At 52.8% G+C, this 19,747-nt stretch overlaps 1 protein-coding gene across 4 annotated transcripts in view; it reads left to right on the top strand.

Annotated features, from left to right (window-relative positions):
* The first annotated feature begins 2,776 nt into the window (after nt 1–2,776).
* Nucleotides 2,777–19,747, top strand: part of RIMS4 (regulating synaptic membrane exocytosis 4) — a 62,043-nt gene continuing 45,072 nt past the window's right edge. For all 4 annotated transcript variants that reach the window (XM_087853547.1, XM_087853546.1, XM_045804706.2 and 1 more), the window contains exon 1: nt 2,777–3,143. In XM_087853547.1, the coding sequence (XP_087709673.1) occupies nt 3,047–3,143 (97 nt within the window). In that variant the 5' untranslated portion in view covers nt 2,777–3,046. The remainder of the gene's footprint in view (nt 3,144–19,747) is intronic.

Consider the following 19,747-nt stretch of genomic DNA (forward strand, 5'->3'; position numbering starts at 1 on the left):
GGGAGGGGACATAGACCCTACTTCTCAATGGGAGGGCAAGGAACGTGCATACACGCTTTAAAACTACCACAGTGACTGAGATGATAAGTGGAAAAGCTAGAATGTGAACCTCTAAGCAGGGTCTGCATGCAGAACTGGCACGCATGTCTACTTTCAACATTTAGGCCTGGTTCCTGGGAGTCTCACTGCTTGTCAATCAGAAATGCCTCATGGGTCCCTGAGACTCCTTCCCCAGCTCCAGTCCAGCCTGCCCTGGCCTCTCTGTTGTCCTGTCCCTTCTCTCGGCCTCTGAGTGCCGCTCTCCCTCCGGCCTGTCTTCCTTCTGCCATGGTCTTAGGAGGCCAGCAGGGCCATGGACAGAGCACTGGCATTTCCTGCTTGCTGTGACCTTGGGTGTGTCATTTCCCCTCTGAAAGCCTCTGTTCACCTGTCAGCTTGGTGGGAAGGTATTCATCCAGTCAAGTATTTACTGAGCACCTGCTTTGTGCTAGGCACTCTTCTAGGCTCTAGGAACGGGGAGAGACAATGAGCAAATAATCAAGAAAAAAATATGTACAGTGTCATATATATATGATATGTCAGATAGTGATAAGGGCTAGAGAGACAAGTAAAGCAGAGTAAGGAGGATTTGGCATTTCAGGGAGGGGTGTCGCTACTTTACAAAGGGTGGTGAGGGAAGACTTTACCAAGAAAGTGATGTTTGAGCACAGGTCTGTGAGAGCGAGCCACACGGCTCCCTGGAGGGAAAAGTGTTTCAGCCAGAGGGAACAGCAAGGTCAGGACAGGGCATCTGGAGCTGACGGAGCCAGGGGCGTGATAAGAGGTAGGACAGACAGGGAGCAGAGCCAAAGGAGTTAGGACCACGCCCAGCTTGGACTCTTACCCCGAGTGAAATGAAACCATGGCAGGGCTTTTGGCAAAGGAGCAGCAGCCTCTGACTTCCGTTTTCGACATCCCGATCCTGACCTTGAAGATGGAGGAGGTTATGAGCAAGAACTAGAGAGCCATTTCTAGGAGCTAAGAACAACTCAAGAGCAACTCCCCAGCAAAAGGCCAGCGAGGAAACAGGGGCCTTGTCCCACAGCCACAAGAAACTGCATGCTGCTACCAACGTGAATGAGCTTAGAAGCAGGTTCTTCTGCAGAACCATCAGACAAGAGCCCCATCTTGCTGGTACGTTGTGAGGCCCCAAACAAAGAACACTGTCAAAACCGCTTAGATTTCTCACCTACATGACTGTCCACTAATACATGGATATTGTTAAGCCTCTTAGATTGTTATGCAGTCACAGAAAACTAACGCACATGTTATCTTCATCCTCACGGCCATCCAAAGTAGAGGGTCTCCCCATTATACAGACGAGGGAACAGGTCAGTGAGAAGGGCTTTGCCCTAGGCCACACAGAAGGGCAGTGCCACAGCTGGGATCAAAACTCTGGGATCTTGCCATCTCCCCAGGCTGCTTTGTAAAGAGTGAGTGAGAGCAGCTGGCAGAGGTTAGACATCTGGGGCTTGGCTAGAAGGGGACCTCAGGCCCTGGGTTAGACAGAGAATGGAGTTCGGGTTTCCGACTGTGATTGTGTTCATCCTGGGGGCTCTGAGTGTGTGTGTGAGTCTGAAGACTATGGGTCCCTGGAGGTATCTGTGGGTGTGTCTGTGAGCGTGTGATCCTGGTGCAGTGTGTCTCCTTGTCTGTGTGCATCTGGGGGAATGTATCTGTCACCGGGAGTGACTGAGGCTGTGTGTGTCTGGGTGTGAGCATGCGTGTGTCGGGTGAAGTGTGTTTCAGTGACTGGGTCTGGGTCTGAAGGTCACCGTGTATGAGTCGCCCAGTGTTTGCTAGCGTTTGTGTGTCTGAGTGAATCAGTGCTCAGGGAGTCAATGGGGGGGGGGGCTGAGTGTCTCTGTGTGCAGATCTGAGAGTGTGCGTCACCGGAGTGTATGAGTGTCTCTATGTGTGAATTTTAGGATGTGTGTGAGTAGTGTGGGTGCATGAGAGTGTGTGTGCCTGTCTGAACTCTGTAGGTTTCTGTGGGATCTGAGGGTCTCCCTGCATGGCCAGGGGTGGGGGGCGTCCCTGCTTTTCATTCTGATTGCACGTGCGGGTCTCCTTTTGAGTCAGTATGTGTCTGTGGGTGTGTCTACCTTTGTGGGTCTTGTGTGAGTCTGAGGGTGTCCACAGGTGTATCTACCTGTGTGGGTCTCCGGAGACTGTCAGAGGGTGTCTGCGGATTGATTCAGCAAGTGTCTCTACGAGCAAGTGAGTTTGTGGGTGCATCTCTCTGGGTGTGTGTGAGTCTGAGGGTGTCTTGCAGAGAGAATGCCCTCGTGTGGGAGCCTGTTTGAACTCCTCTGCGGGTTCACGTGTGAATCCGAGGGTCTCTGTGGGGGAGGCCGAGTGCTGTGAGCTGGTCGCTCTGAGTGCGTCCCTTCTGAGCCTGTCTGCGTCCCCGGGTGAGGCCTGTCTCGGTCGGTGACTGGATGCCTGCATCCGGGGCTGCGTGGAGGGTCGGCCCAGAGCCGGGGGCACGGCCCCGGGACCAGGGCGCAACCCGTTCGGCCCGCTCCTCCCACGGGGCGCGCACACCTGCCGGGCTGGGGGTGGCGAGGACCGGCCCCGCCCGCACCCTCCCGGCTCCCACGCCCCCGCGCGCGGCGCCCCCTCCCCCGGGCGGCGCCGATTGGCTGCTGCGGCTGCTTCGAGCCCGCCCCGCGCGGCCGGCTGGGGGCGCCGCGGGCCAGAGCGTTGCGCCGCCACCTCCTCCGCCGCTGCCGCCGCCGCCGCCACCACCGCGACCGCCGCCGTCGCCGCTGCCGCCGCCGGGAGCACAGCGCGCCTCGGGCTCCGCGCGCCGCCAGCTCCCGGCACCCCCGCCGCCCGCCGGCCCCGCCGCGCCCGCCAGCCCCGCCGCGGAGCCCCGGCCTAGCCCCGGGCCGCCGCCACCACGCCGCGCGCCGTACTCCGCGTCAAGAATGGGGCGGCCAAGCTGCCCAAGCCGCCCGCCGCCGCCGCCGCCGCGGCGGAGGCTCCCGGCGCGGGCGCGGGCATGGAGCGCTCGCAGAGCCGCCTCAGCCTGTCCGCCTCCTTCGAGGCGCTCGCCATCTACTTCCCGTGCATGAACTCCTTCGACGACGAGGACGCGGGTAAGCGCGCGGCCCGCCCTCATCCCCGGGGTGGGGGTGGGGGGTCCCGGGAGCCAGGGCCGGAGCCCCCCTGCCCGACCCGGTGCGCCCCGAGAGGGGGCCACTCTCTCCTCCCTACCGCCATCCCTGCTCGGGATACGCCCCCACCCACGGGGCCCCAAGGTCTAGAGCATGCGGTGCCTTCTAGCCTCCAGCCGCCCCTAGGGACCCCTAGCTCCTCTGCATTCACCCTTTTCCCGCAGGTGGGCCCTTAGGGTTGGCTGGGCCAGCTCTCTTTACTCACCTGAGCCTACTGGATGCCCCCTGTCTTGTCCCTGGTTCCGACCTGCCACCCTCCCTGAGCCTCCCTCCTGTCTACCCTACACCTCGAGCCCCGGGGCTTTGGCCGCCTCACCCCTGGGGCTCCGACGCGCCCCCCGTCGTTGGAGGTGGCGCGCAGACCTTACCTCTCCATCTTTGTCTTGCCTGCATCCGGAGGCTCCCTGCCCAGGACCCCCGCCACGCGCCCAAGGCCTTGAGAGTCCTCATTTGGCTCTCCTCCCCTTCCCCCAGAGCCTGGGGCTCCAGACTCCCGGTTCCTATCATACTGGGGCGGACCGCGGGGAGACTGGCCGGGTGCGGCCTTTCCACCCCTCTCCTCCCGGCTGGTCCCGGAGGGAGGCGTAGGGCGGCGCCAACTCCTCACCTGCGCACCCCCCGGAATGTGCCGGGACCTTGGGTGCTCTTGTCCCTGGAGTAGCCCTTCTGGGTGGGCTGAACCCGGCCACCATCCAGCGGCCCGAGGAAGCTCGAGCTCCCGGGCCTGTGCGCAGCCTCAGCCAGAGCCCGAGGGGCGGGGAAATGTAGGGAAACCTGCTCTTTGGGGCCCTGGGACCGGGCAGAGGGAACATGAGGGCTCCAGATACGTTTCTGCGGTGAGGAAGCCAATCCACCAACAGGTGGGGTAGCTAGAGGGCTTGGGTGAGAGTTCCCCAAAGAGTGCCAAATTGGGAGTCAGAATCAGGTTCCAGTCTTGCTTCTCTACTTATTATCTGTGACCTTGGGCAAGTCCTGTCACCCCTAGCCTCGAATCCTCATCTGTAAAATGGGGTGAGAGTGCCTCAGACACAGGATGCAGTTGAAAGTGTTTACTGAATATCTGATGTAACAGAAGCTGACCATCTGAGAGTATTTGAGTTCAGGGAGAGGACAAAAAGGAGAGGGGCGTTTGTGGTGGGGAGGAGCAAAATGGCTTCATGGACACTTTGAGAACCTGATGAAAATATGGACTCTCTCTTCAAAAAATACACATATGAACTATCCTCAAAATTTTGTCTGCAGTTTTAGGGAGTTTATGGGTCCTGCTTAAGACTCCCTGACTGCAGGGACCCTTGCCTGGTCTCCAGGTTATCTGGTGAGACATGGGATGGAGCCGTGGGTAATGGGTGCTCACCTCTTCCTGCTGGAGCAGGAGGGAGGCAGGAGGGGAAAAGGTTCTCCAGAAGAATTTGTTGGCCAAGGAAATGAATGAGGGGTACATGAGGCAGACTCCTGACAGACCTAGAGTTGGGGGTGGGGTAAAGATGGTTCTTGCAGAGCCATTTTACAGAATCACCATTTTATGGAAAAAGTAAGTGAGGCTCAGAGCATCAAGAGCTTCCCCCTTGATGTAGCTGAGGGAGGTCGCTGTTCGGCACAGGGCGAGATGAGGGATGGCGAGGCTGTCTAACACAGTGGCCTCCACTGGAGGAAATCAGGTTAGTATGAGGGCTGGGAGAGGGACCCCCACCAGCATAGGCGAGCTGACTCCTCCACCCTTTGGCTAATGGTCAGGGACTCTCCTGAAGTTCAGCAGGCCACTTGGGTCTCAAGAGGCAGGTGGGGCAGGAGCATGGGTTTGTAGGAGCAGGGACAGTTAGGTTTTTTTCTCCTAAGTCATGCTCCATGTCCTCGGTCAGATGCCTTGGTTATCATTGCTGGTTGCAGGCAACTTGCTCTGATTTCGCTCAAGTCAGAATAGAGAACTTCATGTAATAGTAGAGATTTTTTTTTTTTTTTAAAGGTCCACCTGATGTTTTTTCAATCAAGTTTCTTCAAATTCTTGTTTTCCCCTTGGAAGAGACCTAGAAATCATCCTGTCCAACCCCTTTTGCCCTCCAATGGAAGAGTGTGTGTGCATGCATGTGTGTGTGTGTGTGTGTGTGTGTGTGTAACCCAAGGTCACCCAATGAGGTAGGCACAGAGCTGAGACAAAAATCAGGTTTCCGGTTCTCTTTCCAGTAAACTACTAGCTTTCTGTCTGAAAGAGGATTTTTTTAAAAAGCCAAATCTCCCTGTGTGGAAAATGGTTCCCAGGTGAGGGGGCCCCAGGGAACGGCTGACAGCCAAGAGTTTGGTTTGGGCATCTTGCGCTCATTGTCTGCTCATCTTAAGGGATGCTTCGAGTTTGGGAGGGGGAGGGGGATAGTCAAGTTTCATTTCCGGGAGACTAATGAGTGTCTGGTAAAAATCGGAAGTAGGAAACGTTGTCTCGGTGCGTAATTTCTCTTGTTCTTCTCAGAGTCATTAATTTTCTCCTAAAAAAAGCCTTCTGGATTTATTCTTGTAGAACAGCACTGTGCTGAACTAATTTCTAAAAGCAGTGTGAATAATCTGTCACCTACTGGACAGAGACCGCTTCTGTAGGAGGGCTACTAGACCTGGCTTCGCTCCACCTTCCTCTTCCCTGATCCCTCCCCTGGCCCATGAATGCCAGTCTGTCTGATGGCTCGGAGGTGTGTCTCTGACGGCCTCTGGCTCATCGTGGTGCCTCCTCTTTGATGCTGCTTCCAAATCCCGTGGAATGCATCTTGTCCATCACCCAGGTCGAGCCAGAGCCATCTGTGGGCTTTACCTGCCCCTTCAGCTGGTTTCCTGAGAAACTGTGTGAGGAGAAGGCTCTCTCATTAGTCTTAACTGGGCCAGAGTACTTTCCTATACTGGGCTTGGGAGACTTGGACGTTCTGTGGGCATAGGAACCGGCTCCTTTCTCCAACCCTGAGGCTCGGGAGGCTGGTCAGTGTAGGCTCGTAGAATTCCTCCCAAGGAGCGTCTTCCCTCTCCTTGCACTCTGACCTCGTTTCTTATGCTGCTTTTGTCCCTTTTCCAAAGATGCTGGGGCTTTAGAGAGACATGACTTGGGGCATTATTGTGTAGGTGTCTTCACTGCTCAGCCTTGCTGGCACTGGGTTTGTAATTGGGGAGTTCAATGCAAGACCTTAGTGTTTTCACCTGGATGAGGAGGAAAATAATAGCATGGACTGCATAGGGTCAACATTTTAAAAATGATTACGTTTCAAAAGGCATCCTCCTAGGTACTTTAAATGTATTATTTTAATTCTTCCCTCATAGCAACCCTATTAAAGTAACATTTAACATCCCCATTTTCAGGTAAGAAAACTGAGGCACAGAGAGTATTTGTTCAAGGTCACTCAGCCAGGAAGAGAGGGAGTTAGGATTTGAACTTGAGCAATCTGACCGAAACATACATGCTTTTGATTATTATATTGTTTGTGGTCTGCAAAGGGCTTAGTACAGTATCTGGCACCAGGTAGGCTCTCAATACCTGTTAGCTATTATCTAATTATCAAACAAGACTTGTTTTTTGAGCATGACTATAAAAAAGAATCTGTGAGGTTCGCAAAATGTTAGCTTTTATAATTCTTATAAGCTAATTTTGTTGCATTGTTGTAGCTATTAAGACAGTGATGGGCCCTCTTTCTTGGCAGTGATTTAAAGATGGGGATCTGGGGGACTTGCATGTGGAACAGGGGGGTGGGGAGCAGTCCAACTCCCTGTTTCCCTGTTCTTCCGGAACAGTTAATTTTCATCACATCTGTAGTCCTGGCCCTGCTACGGTGCACTGGGGCACGGCTGGGGAGCAAGGGTGTCTCCACTTTCCAACAAATGCCAAAGGCGGTTATTAACATCAGGGTCTGGAATTGAGGATGGTGTCCCTGAGTCTGACCAAGTGGTTTCAGCATCCAATTCTCCCTGGTCTGGGAGAAGGGCGGAGAAGCTGGTGCAGCCAGCTCTGATTTGCCCATAGGATGCTTCGATCCAGCACAGGAGGAAGTTGCCATGGCAACACCAGGCCGGCTACCGGTCCCTCTCATAGCGGTTAGGGCCACATCTCTGGGCTGCAGAGCCCTTCGCTGCACCGCCCTCTTCGGCTCAGGCCAAATCTGGTGGGTGGGGCGGCATGGTGAATGGATCCCACCGACTAGTACCAAAGCCCACTCCCTCTGTTTTTGGACAGAGGGAGATGGAGGGGGTTGTCTGGGTTTCTTCTCCTGGATTGTGGGGTGGAGATGCCTGCGTCTTGCCAGACAGATCCTGGCCGTGGGAATTAAGAGCTTTAATTCTTGCCCGCACCCGGGGCACCTGGAATGACAGCACCGGACCTCCCTCCCCACCCCCAATTTGCTACATTTGGCAGAGTTTTCTTTCCCAGACCAAGTGCTAACTTTTGTCCTTGAAATTTGACCTGAGCTTTTTCTGAGAAACAAAATGTCATGCTGTCCCACCTCTTCCTGCTAAGAGGGTGGGTGGGACCGGAGTACTTCAGCCCCAGAGGGGGGCTAGGGCCCAGCGGATAAGGGGGAATGGTGAGGCAGAGGCCTTAAAGTATCCTTTGGAATCAGGTCCACTTGAAGTGTGAGGCTGGGGCTTTGAAGCCTCCATTCCCACCCTCTTTTCTAGGGCAGGCCACTTCCTGTTCCCCCTCTTTGTCTCCTCCCCCAATTTACCACCAAGTGCTGTCATGTCCTTTAGTTTCGGGAGTTGGGCAGAACTCTTCTAGATTTGGGTAACTGAGGCATGGTAAAGAATTGAACCAATGTTTCCCTGGTTCATGTCACGGGGTGGGGTGAGAGTGTGGACCCAAACTACTTTATCTGAATCAAATTATCCTGAAAGAAGCATCTTAGAAAAATCGGATGCATGGGGATTTAGCCCTTCCCCCACTACCCAGACCACTGCCCTACAGGTCTGCCTCTACACCGTCAGAGCTCTTTCTTTAAATCCCTCTCCCTCGGGCACCCCCTCTTCCCTGTCCCCAGGCAGCCAGACTCCCGGCTCCGGCTTCCTGGAGTTTGCAGTTGCAGGAGGGCTTGTCTGGTTCCGATGGGTGGGAAGCGGGAAGGAGGGCTCCATGCGCTTCGTCTCCCTTGGAGGGTGGTGCTCTGGCTCCCTCCCCACCCACCTGGGCCCTGAGGCAGAGCCAGTTCTCCAGGCGGGCTGAGTGAGGGCGGGGCGGAGGTGTGGAGGAAGAGCTGGAGTGTGAGCGAGCCTCCGAGTCAGCTGACCTACTCTCCAGGCTCCGGGCCTTTTACTTGGCCTCCTCGAATGTCTTTTCATTACGGCCTTAACAACCATCGTCTCACCATGTCTTTTAAGAATTGTTGGAAAGGTGCTAGTTTTGGAGAATGTGTCCACAAGGGTGCACACATATCCTGCACTGTAATCTGTGCCCCCCACCCCCTCCAGGGCTACTCACAATCCCATTGCCTTACTGTCAGAGCGCCAGGTCCCCCCAGCTCCAGTCACCTGGAGTGACCGCATTGCAGTCCCGTCTCTCCCCCACCAGTTTACTTCGTGGGGCTGGGATTGGACTCCCAACGTGGCTCTGGGGACTCAGGCAGGTCCCTCAACCTTCCTGGGCCTCAGTTTCCTCTTCTGGAAAAAAGGGTTAATTATCCTTGTCTGAGCATTTCTCAGGATGGTAAAAATAAAATGATTGAAAGTGTTGCTTGGCTGTGCTCTGTGCTTTCCATGATCTTACTGAATGCTGTAGCAACCAGAAGGGAGAGCTGCTCTTGCAGATGTACCCATTTTGCTGACGAGGAAAAGCCAGTCACCCTGGAGTCGTTTAGTGACTTGCTTGGGTTGCACGGTGGTGATTCAGACTGAGGTGTGTTTGACTCCAGAGGCCACCCTCTGCCTCTTGGCATGAAGCAGCATTCCAGGTAGGAGAGGGCTGTGGACGCCCTGGGGGCCCTGCTTGTGCTAACAAAATGGGCAAGTGACAGAGGCTGGGTGTGGGGTCCTGTTCAGATTCATATGCGCCCCTCCAGGGTCCACCATCCCACTACAGTCCACCCCAGCCCCGCCGGATTGCCTGTCTGGCCATCATCTCCTGGATGACCCCCATCACGGGGCTGCCTGGCCTCCTTGAAGAATCCAGTTGTCTGCCCTTGCCCTGCGGGCCGAACCATCACCTGCGTCTCCAGACCGATGTAGGCCAGTGCTGGATTATATTTAACGCTGTGCTATTTCCACTTCACAGCCCCAGAGCGCCGTTCCCCCTCCCATTTTCTCCTTCCTCCCTCCTCCCTTTCTGATTCACTCGGAAACTGACGTGGCTGATGTCAGCGCCTTATTCTTAGCCCCCGTAATTGTAACTGCATTTAGCAGTGCGCGCTTCATTAACAGTTTCTGCAATGGGGGAGTGAGATGACTGCGTGCCTGGGCAGGGACACGGGTGGGGGTGCAGAGGGGGCAGCTGCTGCGGGGACCTGGCCAGCTACCTCTTCTGGACAGACCAACTGGACAGGTTCCAGGCCTGGCTTCCCAAGACTGGCCGTCTTCGAAGGACCCCTGGAGAGCTTCGAGTCCATTCCCCTCATTAGGCAAGGAGGGAAACTGAGGCTTAGAGAGGCAGAGTGGTTTGCCAAGGTCACATGTTAAGGATCCAGGGCTCTGGCCTCTGAGTCCAGGTTTTCTTCTTTGATATTTACTTACTCACCTAATATTTAATTGGCTGCTCGGTGCCGAGCAGTGTTCTAGGTGCTGAGGATATATTGGGGAACAAGGCAGACATGGTCTCTGGGCTCATGGAGCTATGTTCTGTGGTGGGGGAGGCAGACAATAAACAGGCAAGCAATTAAAAAGTAAGTAATTTCAGATGGTGTTAAGTGAAATGAAAATAAAACTGATGGGATAGCAGATAACAATAGGTAAGGTAGTCAGGGAAGGCTCACTTGAGGAGGTGACATTCGAGTTGTGGCCTAAATGACAAAGAGCCAGCAGTGGGAATATGAGGGGGTAGAATGATCCAGGCAGAGGCAACTGCTGGTGCAAAGGTCAGTGTGAGTTTGGGTGTTTTTGGAACAGAAAGCCGACCAATGTGGTTAGAGAGAATGGGTGAGGGGAGACAAGGTCAGAGACGAGCTGGGGGCAGATCACTCAACCTTGCCGACAATGAGGAGTATCTGGTGGTGAATCCAAGGTCCAGGCTGGGAAGAGAAAAGCCCCCAGCTGTGCAAAGTTAGAGAGAGGCTGAAAACTCATGCCTCCTGAATCCCTGTCTTTTTTGTTCCTTAGACCTAGGTTGCTGTGCCTTTAAATGCATCATGTGGCTTCCTTTCACATTGTAGTCTGAGCAGGGCTCTCTCTGCACCTCCCCCCCCCCCCCCCCCGCCCACCTCCCCTCCTTGAGTCTCTCCTGACCTAGCTTTATAGCTCCTCAGGCTGATGTAGCTGTGAAAGACCTCTGGGAGCTTCTGTTGTGGGATGGAAAGAACATGGCTTTGGCATCCGGCAGACCTGAATTCTCATCCTGCTCCCGCCACTTCTAAGTTGTGTGACTCCGGGCAAGCGGCTTCAGCTCTCTGGGGCTCAGTTTCCTCATCTCTAAAAGGGGGGAGGCATTCTTCAAAGGGTTATTGTGAGAAAGATGTGATACACAGAACTCACCTAGTCCGAGCAGGACACGTGGGGTGGTTTCCTTGGTTACGGGGATGAATGAGCTCGTGTGTTCCGTGCTGAGCACATAGTACATGCTCAGTTAGGGGTAGCCACTGCCCTGTGGTTGTTCCGGTCAGTCTCTGTGGGTCAGAATCACCTAAGGGGCTTGTGAAAAACACGGATTGCTGTGTGCCATCCCGGCGTGTCTTCTTCAGTTTGGAGTAAAGCTGAGCATCTCGCTTCTAACAGGTTTCCAGGTGATGCTGATACCAATGCTGCTGGTCCAGGGACCTTACCTTGAGAACCGCGGGGTTAGGGAAGAAAGCTGGAGAGAAATGAAGGGTTCCTCTCGACTTAAGATGTCTGCTGGCTACCTGTGTCTTGAATGCTGGAACATTGGGTACCAAATGCGGGAGCCAGGACTAGTCTTCAGGCGTTCCTGTCTCCAGCACATGGTCTTAGATCAAATGAGCCTCCGATGCTGCTCTGCTTTGTACCGGGTTTAATGTGTGGGACCCCATAAATCCTTTCGGAAGTCATCTATATAAATGATAAATGAGTCGACAGGAATAACACATCAGGCCTTAATATCCTTTTGTGGGATATCGGAGTCAGACAGTTCTGGGGATTCTGAGGGGTTCACGTCTAGCACCTTTACCAGAGGGAACAGGACACAGTCCCTTTCCTGAATTGGAGAAAGGCAGGGCTACGTCTTAAAATCAGGAGGTTCATTTGAGGACAAGCCTCTGCTGGGAAGAAGTAAATCAAAGGAATCATTGATGTAAAGGGGCAAAATGCTGGAAAATGCTACCAAGGGAATTTACTGAGTCAGTTAATTTAGATGTTTCTAAGAAAAGGGTCGCTGGTAATTTTCTAGGCAAGGTTTGAAATTTAGCTCAGGTTGGAGGCAGGGCGGGGGGACAAACCTTATGATATGATAAGATTCACACCTGGTCCCATGAAACTCTGAGTCTGAAGCCAAAGGTGTTTACAAATAGTTTCCAGGTGGGACATGTCATAAACTGATGGGAAACATTCCAAGAGGGGTGGCGCTCGGGATCATAAAAGAGCACGGCTTTGGGTTTGAGTCTCTGCCATGTAACTGGCTGAGGCTCTCTCTCTCTTTTTTTTCTAAAGATTTTATTTATTTATTTGACAGAAAGAGAGAGTGCACAAGTGGGGGGAGGGGCAGAGGGAGAGGGAGAAGTAGACTCCCGGCTGAGCAGGGAGCCCAACGAGGGGGGTCGATTCCAGGACCCTGAGATCATGACCTGAGCCAAAGTCAGACGCTTAACTGCTTAATGGACTGAGCAGCCCAGGCATCCCCCTGCCCGAGTCTCTTGACTCTATGTAACTGTTCTGTCCAGCCTCATCCTCTGCAAAATGGAATGAATAACTCCCACCTTGTGAGAATTAGAGGTCATGTGTGGACTACTCATAGGGCATCCAGGAAATGGAAGCTGCTGCCTTTCCTGCTAGGGTTGACTGTCCCAGGTGCAGGGCGGGTGGGATGGTGGGAGCGCACACCTGGGGTTGGGACTCGTGGCTCTGGTCTGGATGGCTGGTGTTCACTGTGTGCTGAGAGGCTGCATGAGGAGTCAAAAGGAGTCTCTGTTCAGCTGCTAAATTTCAGTGTCTCCTCTGGCCACTTCCCTTTGTCTTTTGGGCCTTAGAATTCCCACCTGCAGAGCAAGAGTCTAGGGGGCTTGTTTATTACATACAACCAGAGTCTCCCAGAAAACAGAGGACAGTTGTCCAGACCCTCCATTTCCTCCTTTGGATGCCTCTCCCACTCAGCTACAGCCCCTGTATGGTCATTTTTAGCCCCAGTGTCCCCTCCTGCAGTTTCTCTCTGGCTGGTCCTTGGCTGACTGGTCATTGAATACTTTTGAAAAGATTAAGTGCTATTTGAAGTAGGTAATAAATGCAGATGGTGGAGCGTTTTAAAAGCATGAAGAGTATCTAGTGAAAAGTGTCCTGGGCACCTCCGTCGCCTGACTCTCCTGTCCACTCCCCAGGACAAACACTGTTTCCAGCTCTTTCTGCTGTTACTGATGATATGTTACAGTAAACAGGCCAGACAGCACCAGTGGGCACCCAAGGAAGCATCAGTCTCCCTCCCATCTCAGTCACCCAGGCCCATTCCCAACACCATCATGGTATTTAGGCTACCAGCTTTCTCTCTATTTTCCAGGTACCACATTCTTATTAGGCACTTAGGGGGTGGTTAGCTCTGTGCGGGCACCTGAAGGTTTGCGAGTAGTCAGATTGAACTGGGCAGTATAGCTTGGTGCTGGTTCTGATACAGACTCTGCAGCCAGATGGCCTGGGTTTGAATACTGGCTTTGTTGCTTGTTGGCTGTGTGTCCTTGAGCAAGTTAGTGAAGTTCTCTGAGCCTCAGTTTCCATGACTATAAAATGGGTTAAGGGAGGCCTGGGTGGCTCAGTCGATTAAGCGTCTGCCTTTGGCTCAGGTCATGATCAGGGTCCTGGGATCGAGTCCTGCGTTGGGCTCCCTGCTTAGCGGGAAGCCTGGTTCTCCCTCTGCCCCTCCCCCTGCTTGTGCGAGCACGTGCACTCTCTCTCTTGCTCTCTCTGACAAATAAATAAATAAATAAATAAAAGCTTAAAAGAAAAAGAACCAGAAATGGGTTAATAATAACCCCTCCCTGCCCTGTAGTTATCATGAGGATTAAATGAGTAAATATTTGTGAAGTGCTTTGTAGAGAGCCCCCACACAGTAAAAGTCTATCAAGAATGTTAGTTATTACTGTCTTAGAGCCTCCAAGCTGGGAGTCCCTCTGAGGTCATCTGCTTATCTTCTTTCGAGGCCCAGAGAGGGATTGCATGGTTTGCCGAAAGGCTCACAGCAAGTCTGTGGCAAAGCCGGGAAGAGAACTGATGTTTCTGTATTTCCCAGCCAGGCCTTTTCCTCTCCCCTGAGGTACTCCGAGCGCCTGCCTTGGATCCCCTCTGTACCTGAAGCTTTTTAAGTCCTCACCCTGCATCTCTAGCACTCGGTGTCCCTGGGAAGTGCAGCCTGGAGTCACCTGGGGAGTGGGTGGGGGGATGTGTCACTAATTGGGGCCTGTAATGGAAATTAATTAGTTCTTCAGCAAATGTCTCAAGAAACATCTTCTCATCTGCCAGGACCCAACACTAAGACTGGACCAGGTGCCTCTGGGGCCCACCCAGCCCCAGGCCAACCCATTCCTAAGTCATCTGGCCCCAGGAATCTGCCCCTTTTGCCCAGCCTCTGTTGGGTGTGCTGAGTTCTGGGAGAGGGACCCCATACTGGGAAGCCTGGTCCTGATGGGAATCAGGTGGGTGCTGCTAGCCGGAGAGAAATGAACATAAGGAGGATTCTTAGGAATCCTGGAAAAGAATACAGGAGAAGGAAGAACTCTTACTTCTTGTTGCTGCTGTCTCAGCCTGAGACATGGGCTCTTGTGCAGGTGAGGTGCCGTGCGGTGCTCTCGGGGGAGGCCTATGAGGGGGAGCCATGGCAGGCAGGAAAAGCAGCAGCTAAAGGTGGGTTCTCAGCCACAGGCTAGCCTCAGCCTGATTTGGGGGAAGCTCTTGGGAGCAGATGGCATTGCAGAGTTGACTGGCCTCCTGTATTTCCATATCAGTCATTGGCTGTGGGCAGTCCTGAAGGTCAGGACATAACTTTTGGGGCAAGGCAGCTCCCATCTATCTAAGAGCAGTTTTCTAAGAGGTTCTCCCAAGCATTGACTTGGGAAAGCCAGGACCTGCAGCTACTCACAGCAGCTATGGGATGGGTGTCCTGCTTGGTAAAGGGGATCTGGCTGGGCTGGGGATTTCTGGCTGAGTAGTGGTCACCCCTAATTCAGGTCACCCTCTCCACAGTCCCACAAGGTGTGTGTGATCATTGCAGTAGGTGGGCTGGAAGAATCAAGTATCCGGATGGACCCTTGACTTGGCCGTGGTCACACAGCTCGTGAAGGGTAGCACAGGGCTTCACATCCGGGTCTGTCTCCAACACTTGTGGTGTGTACTGCATTTCATTTTTTTCGTGAATATATTTGTATAATTCCTTCTTCTTAGTGGGCTTCTAAGTACCTCTTTGAAGGGTGTCTATCTTGATGTTCAAGCCCTTTGGGTTTGACAGAACATTTTTGCCTGTTTTGATCTCACCTGATCCTCGTGGAAAATTGGCCCTGTTTCCAGGGAGGTGGGCAGGGGCCCTCACAGGCTGCCCGAGGGGAAAGGTTAAAGGGTAGCTGATTTGTCATGGAATGAGCCCTGGCTTTGTCATAAGAAAACCCGGATTTGAGACCCCCTATCTGCCAGGTTGCCAGTTGAGGGACCCTGGGCAAGTCATTCTCCTCTTTGACCCTTGCTTGCCTCTTTGGATGAACAAGTCCATGGCCGTTAGCCACAGGTAACCCCGCAGATATTCTAATAATACTGCAAGGACTTGGCAAGGCTTTGACTGGGGTGAGGGTGGGGTGTTCAAAACCAGGGCTGACCTCTGCCATGTGTGTACAGGGAATGGTCTCAAATTAGGGCCTGTCTGTCAAATGGGCACAGTGACACTTACCCTGTTGTCCAGGGTTGGGTTCCCCCAGAAGCAGGTCCCAAAACAAGGCTTTGAGTACAAATATTAGGATGGGCCACATGAAATTGCCATTTTCAGGGGTCGAAACAGTCACAGCAATTGTATGTGGTTTGTATGGTTCACAAAGGTGATGGATGAAACTGCAGGAGAGGCAGTAGAGAAAAGGAGTCAGGGAATGGAGTGAGGAAACTGTGTTATCAGCCAGTTTGCTCCTAACTGAGGGCAAGTGGGGTTGAGACTTCCTGGGGGCTTCTGGGAGATTGTGTAAAGGGCCAGACATGGATATTTTAGTCTTTGTGGACCATAAGGTCTCTCTTACCAAAAGATCAGGTCAGTTACACAGCTGGAGCTTGAAAGCAGCCACAGAGAATATGTAAGTGGATGGATGAGGCTGTGTTCCAATAAAACTTTATTTATAACAATAAGCAGTGAGCTAATTTAACTCATGGGGGTAGTTTGCAGAACCCTGGAGTAGAACATGCACCTCGGTTATCCCACCCAGGAGTGAGGGAGCTGGGGTGATTATACACCAATTCCTATCAGTCACTCCTCGAGGGCCATGGGGGCTGGGCCGGGGAGTATTTGTTGCAGTTATTTGCAGCTTGCTACCAGGCGGTAGCCCTCAGGCCAGGAAGTATGGTTCCTGGCACCAGGAGGTTGGACCAGTGGTCACTGACAGGGGTAAAGATGAGGGATACAGACGGGACCACCAGCATCGCTCATGCCAGCTCTGGGGCATGGCTGTGTTTGGAGCGTGTACTGGAAAGAAGGTGGCAGGATGAACAGGAAATGACATTTTTGGGTAGGGCCAGATTATTTAATTTCCTATTTCCAGGCTTTCCAGCCATTTGTTACTTTCAGGCAAAAATCATCTCCTCCATTCTTGGCAGTTTTGTTCGTGTTGTCTGCCTCCATGCCTCTGCTTCAGTTCCCTTTTCTGGGATGCACTCCCCCTCCCCCTCCCCCTCCAGGGCTCCAATGCCGCTGCCTCCCGGAAGCACACCTGTCTTTTCTCACATGGAGTTGATCATGCAAAGTGCGGCTGCTGTCATGTTTCCACTGCCACACCGAGAGGCCCTCCAGGTCAAGGACTGTGTGATTCCCTGTCTGCATCCCACCTGAGGAGCACTGACTTGGGAAAGGTGGAGCTGAATCCCAAACCCCTCCCTCCCTCCTATGCTCCCTACCATCTCTACTTCTCCCTTTCTTCCACCAGTCATTGCTGAGGGCCAGGCCCTATCCTAGGTGCTGATGACCTGGGAAATGCCTAGTCTTTGCTGGTCTCATGGAGTTTACAGTCTGGTGGGAGGTGGGGTTAGGCATTAGATTACCCAAAGGAACAATGAATAATTCGATCACTACTGTGGTAAGTGCCATACAAGACAAGTGGAGGGTGCCAGGAAGGGCTGGAGCTGGGAGAACTGACCTGTCCTGGTTGGGAGGAGAAGGGGGCGGGGACAGCTAAGCTGAGATCTAAGGGGTGAGTAGATGAGTTGGCCAAGTACAGGAGGCGGGAGTGAGACAGGATGCCATATGCTGAGAGGACAGACTTGGAAGTGAGAGCAGGGGGTCAAATCCTGGATTCTCTCAGTCTGTAGTCTCTATGGCTGTCTCCCCTTTTCTCCTCTCTGTCATGCATGCACATAAATGGAGATATTAGCTATAATTGCTTCTTCATGGCAGAATTATGGGTAGTGTTTACTTTCTAGTTTGTGCCTTTTTTTTTTTTTTTGTATTTTCCGAATTTTCTACAATGGATGTGTCATGGTGAAAATTGAGGGCTTGAAAGCCTGGAGACCACACTCCCACTGGTAGTTGGGTGACCTTGACCATGTGATTCTGCGTCTCCATCTCGCTCTGTAAAGTGGGGATCACACACTGCCCATCATGTTCTGACACTTCACCTCCGTTAATTTATTCAAGTCTCACAACCACTCTGTGAGGTAGGTACTTTCACTATGCCTGTTCTGTAGATGAGGAAACAGGCACAGAGAGATTAAATATGTTGCCCGAGATCACACTGCTGGTAAGAGTCAGAGGCAGGATTCAAACCCAGCTGTGTGACTCCAAAGTCTGAGCTTTATCACTTGGCTGGACCACCTACTTCATAGGGTAGGGATGGAAATTAAAGAGAGGACACCTGTCAAGCCTTTGGCATAGTGCCTGGCACATAGTGCTCTATCAGTATTAGTGCATGCTGTTATGGCAGCTGTGCAAAGGCCCTTGGTGGGAAGGGCACATGGTATTTTGAAAGCCTGGGGCAGCGGGGGGCGGGGGGAGCATGTAGTTGGCAAAGTATCAGGACTGGATCGTACTAGATCTTTAAAGTCAAGAATCCTGGACTTGAGCTTATGGACAGTTGAGCCCCTGTTGGGTTTTTAACAGGGAAGCCACAGACTCAGATCTGCAGTTTGCAGAGACTTCTCTGGCTGTAGGTGGGAAGAATGGAGCCAAGAGGCCCAGGGATGGCTCCTTTTGGTTATAGCGACTCTCCCCAAATGGGTCCGACCACTCCAGCATTGAATCCTCAGACTGTGGCAATGATGATCTTCTGTGTCTGGGCTGGCTGCGTGGGCTAGAGCACAAGACACAAAAAAAGTCAGGAGTGTGTCACCAGTCTGGTCTGGTGATGCTGGGAGGCTGGAAAGTGCCGGTTTGAAGGCAGAAACAAATTACTCTCCTGGAGGTGAGGCCGGGCCAATTCCTGCCATGTTACATTATTAAATTTGTAATCTTCATTCTGATACTTCCCAGCAGTGAATAAGAACCAAATTTAAAATGCCGGCTTTACATTTCTGGAATGAAGCTCTTTGTCAAGAGCTCTTGAAACCCATAATTTCTCTCCAGAGGTGAATGTCTATGTCTTAAAAAAAAAAATTAAAATTAAAAAATAAAGGAAAGCTACTGTTTCAGGTAAAGGTTGGACTTGAAGGGTTGTCTGAAACCCCAGCCTCGACCGGGAATTGGGAATAGGGTCTATATATCTCCAGGCCCAGAAAGGGCTCAGAGAAGGACCGGGCCTACAGATACCTGGGGCTGCCCCAGAAATTTAAACCCCTAAATCTGGGCCTTGCCAGGGAAAAAAGGTGAGAGAAGCCTCATGTTCACCTCACCTCCAAGTAGTTGGCAAATTTGTTGATTTTTGAAAGGGTTTGGTAAAAATCAGGCCATAGTTCCCAAAAGAGTGGAGCCACATTGGGCTATGGTAAGTTTTCTCGTACGTGTGTGGTGAGTGGTAGCCCTGGCTGCTGGGAGAGCCGTGGGCCGTATTGTTACTGCCTTTACACCTGGCCGGAAGGGCCCTGATTTGGGGCCTGCAGCATTACTGGGCAGCTCTCTGGCCCTCCTCACTGGATGAGGAATCTATGGATGAAGGGGATATACCCACCTGGACCCCTCTCTCTAGGCCTGAGTATGTGGGACCCTGGAATCTTCTGTCCAAATGGGCCTGAGTCTACTTCTTGGGTCTGTCCAGGCCCCTTCCCTAGCTCCATCCTCCCGAGGGTGGACTCTGCCCATCGCTGGTGTCCTGATAAGTGGCTCCAAAGTGGCTGTTTGTGTAGGTGAGGACAGAACACAGATGTGCAAAGTGGGCCCTTTATATGAGGGGGTGGGCATGAAGAGGAGGGGCAGGATGCAGCTGAGGCCCGGCTCCCTCCTCACGCCTTATTCAGCCATGGAACACTGTGGATTCTAAATTTGAACCTGTGCTGGCCTTCAAGGTCATTATGTAGGCCTATTTGTCAGAGTAGAAGGATAGAACATATTTTATTCAATAGCCTAATTTATAACTTTTTATATTTAGAATAAGTGTGAGGGCCTCCACTGTGCTCTTGCCCTGGGCCCCACCATATTGGGGGGGGTGGCCTTTATGTCCTTCTATGAACTGAGAGTGAGAACAGCCCAGGGATGGCCCTTTTCACGGTCCCATTTGTGGTACACATGGCTTGTACGGGACCTTTGTGCTGACTAGAGAAGGGCACTTCTCACCCCCAGCCTGGCTGACTGAATGAAGAGATGGTACGTCCTGCAGACGGATGAATCAGGGAAAGGCCCCCCCTTCTCCAGTGCCAGCTCGGGAAGACAGGCTGTATTTCTGCCCCGGGCCCACCGTCTGCCGGGCACCTTTATGCAGGTAGCAGCTTGTCCAGTAGTCTGCAGTCCCCCCTGAACCCGAACCAGAAAGGAGCGGTGGGCAAGACCAGAGGGAAAGTGCTGGTACTCTGGGATCCCAAGATAATCATCAAGTCACCTGACGTTTTTAATGATCACCCTCTTCATGGTAGCAGATGTTTATCTTTGTTTCATACATGCTTGG

The sequence above is a fragment of the Ursus americanus genome, chromosome 22 (assembly GCF_024610735.1).
Source record: "Ursus americanus isolate L20-20 chromosome 22, mUrsAme1.1.p, whole genome shotgun sequence".
In the NCBI taxonomy this organism is placed as follows: Eukaryota; Metazoa; Chordata; class Mammalia; order Carnivora; family Ursidae; genus Ursus; species Ursus americanus.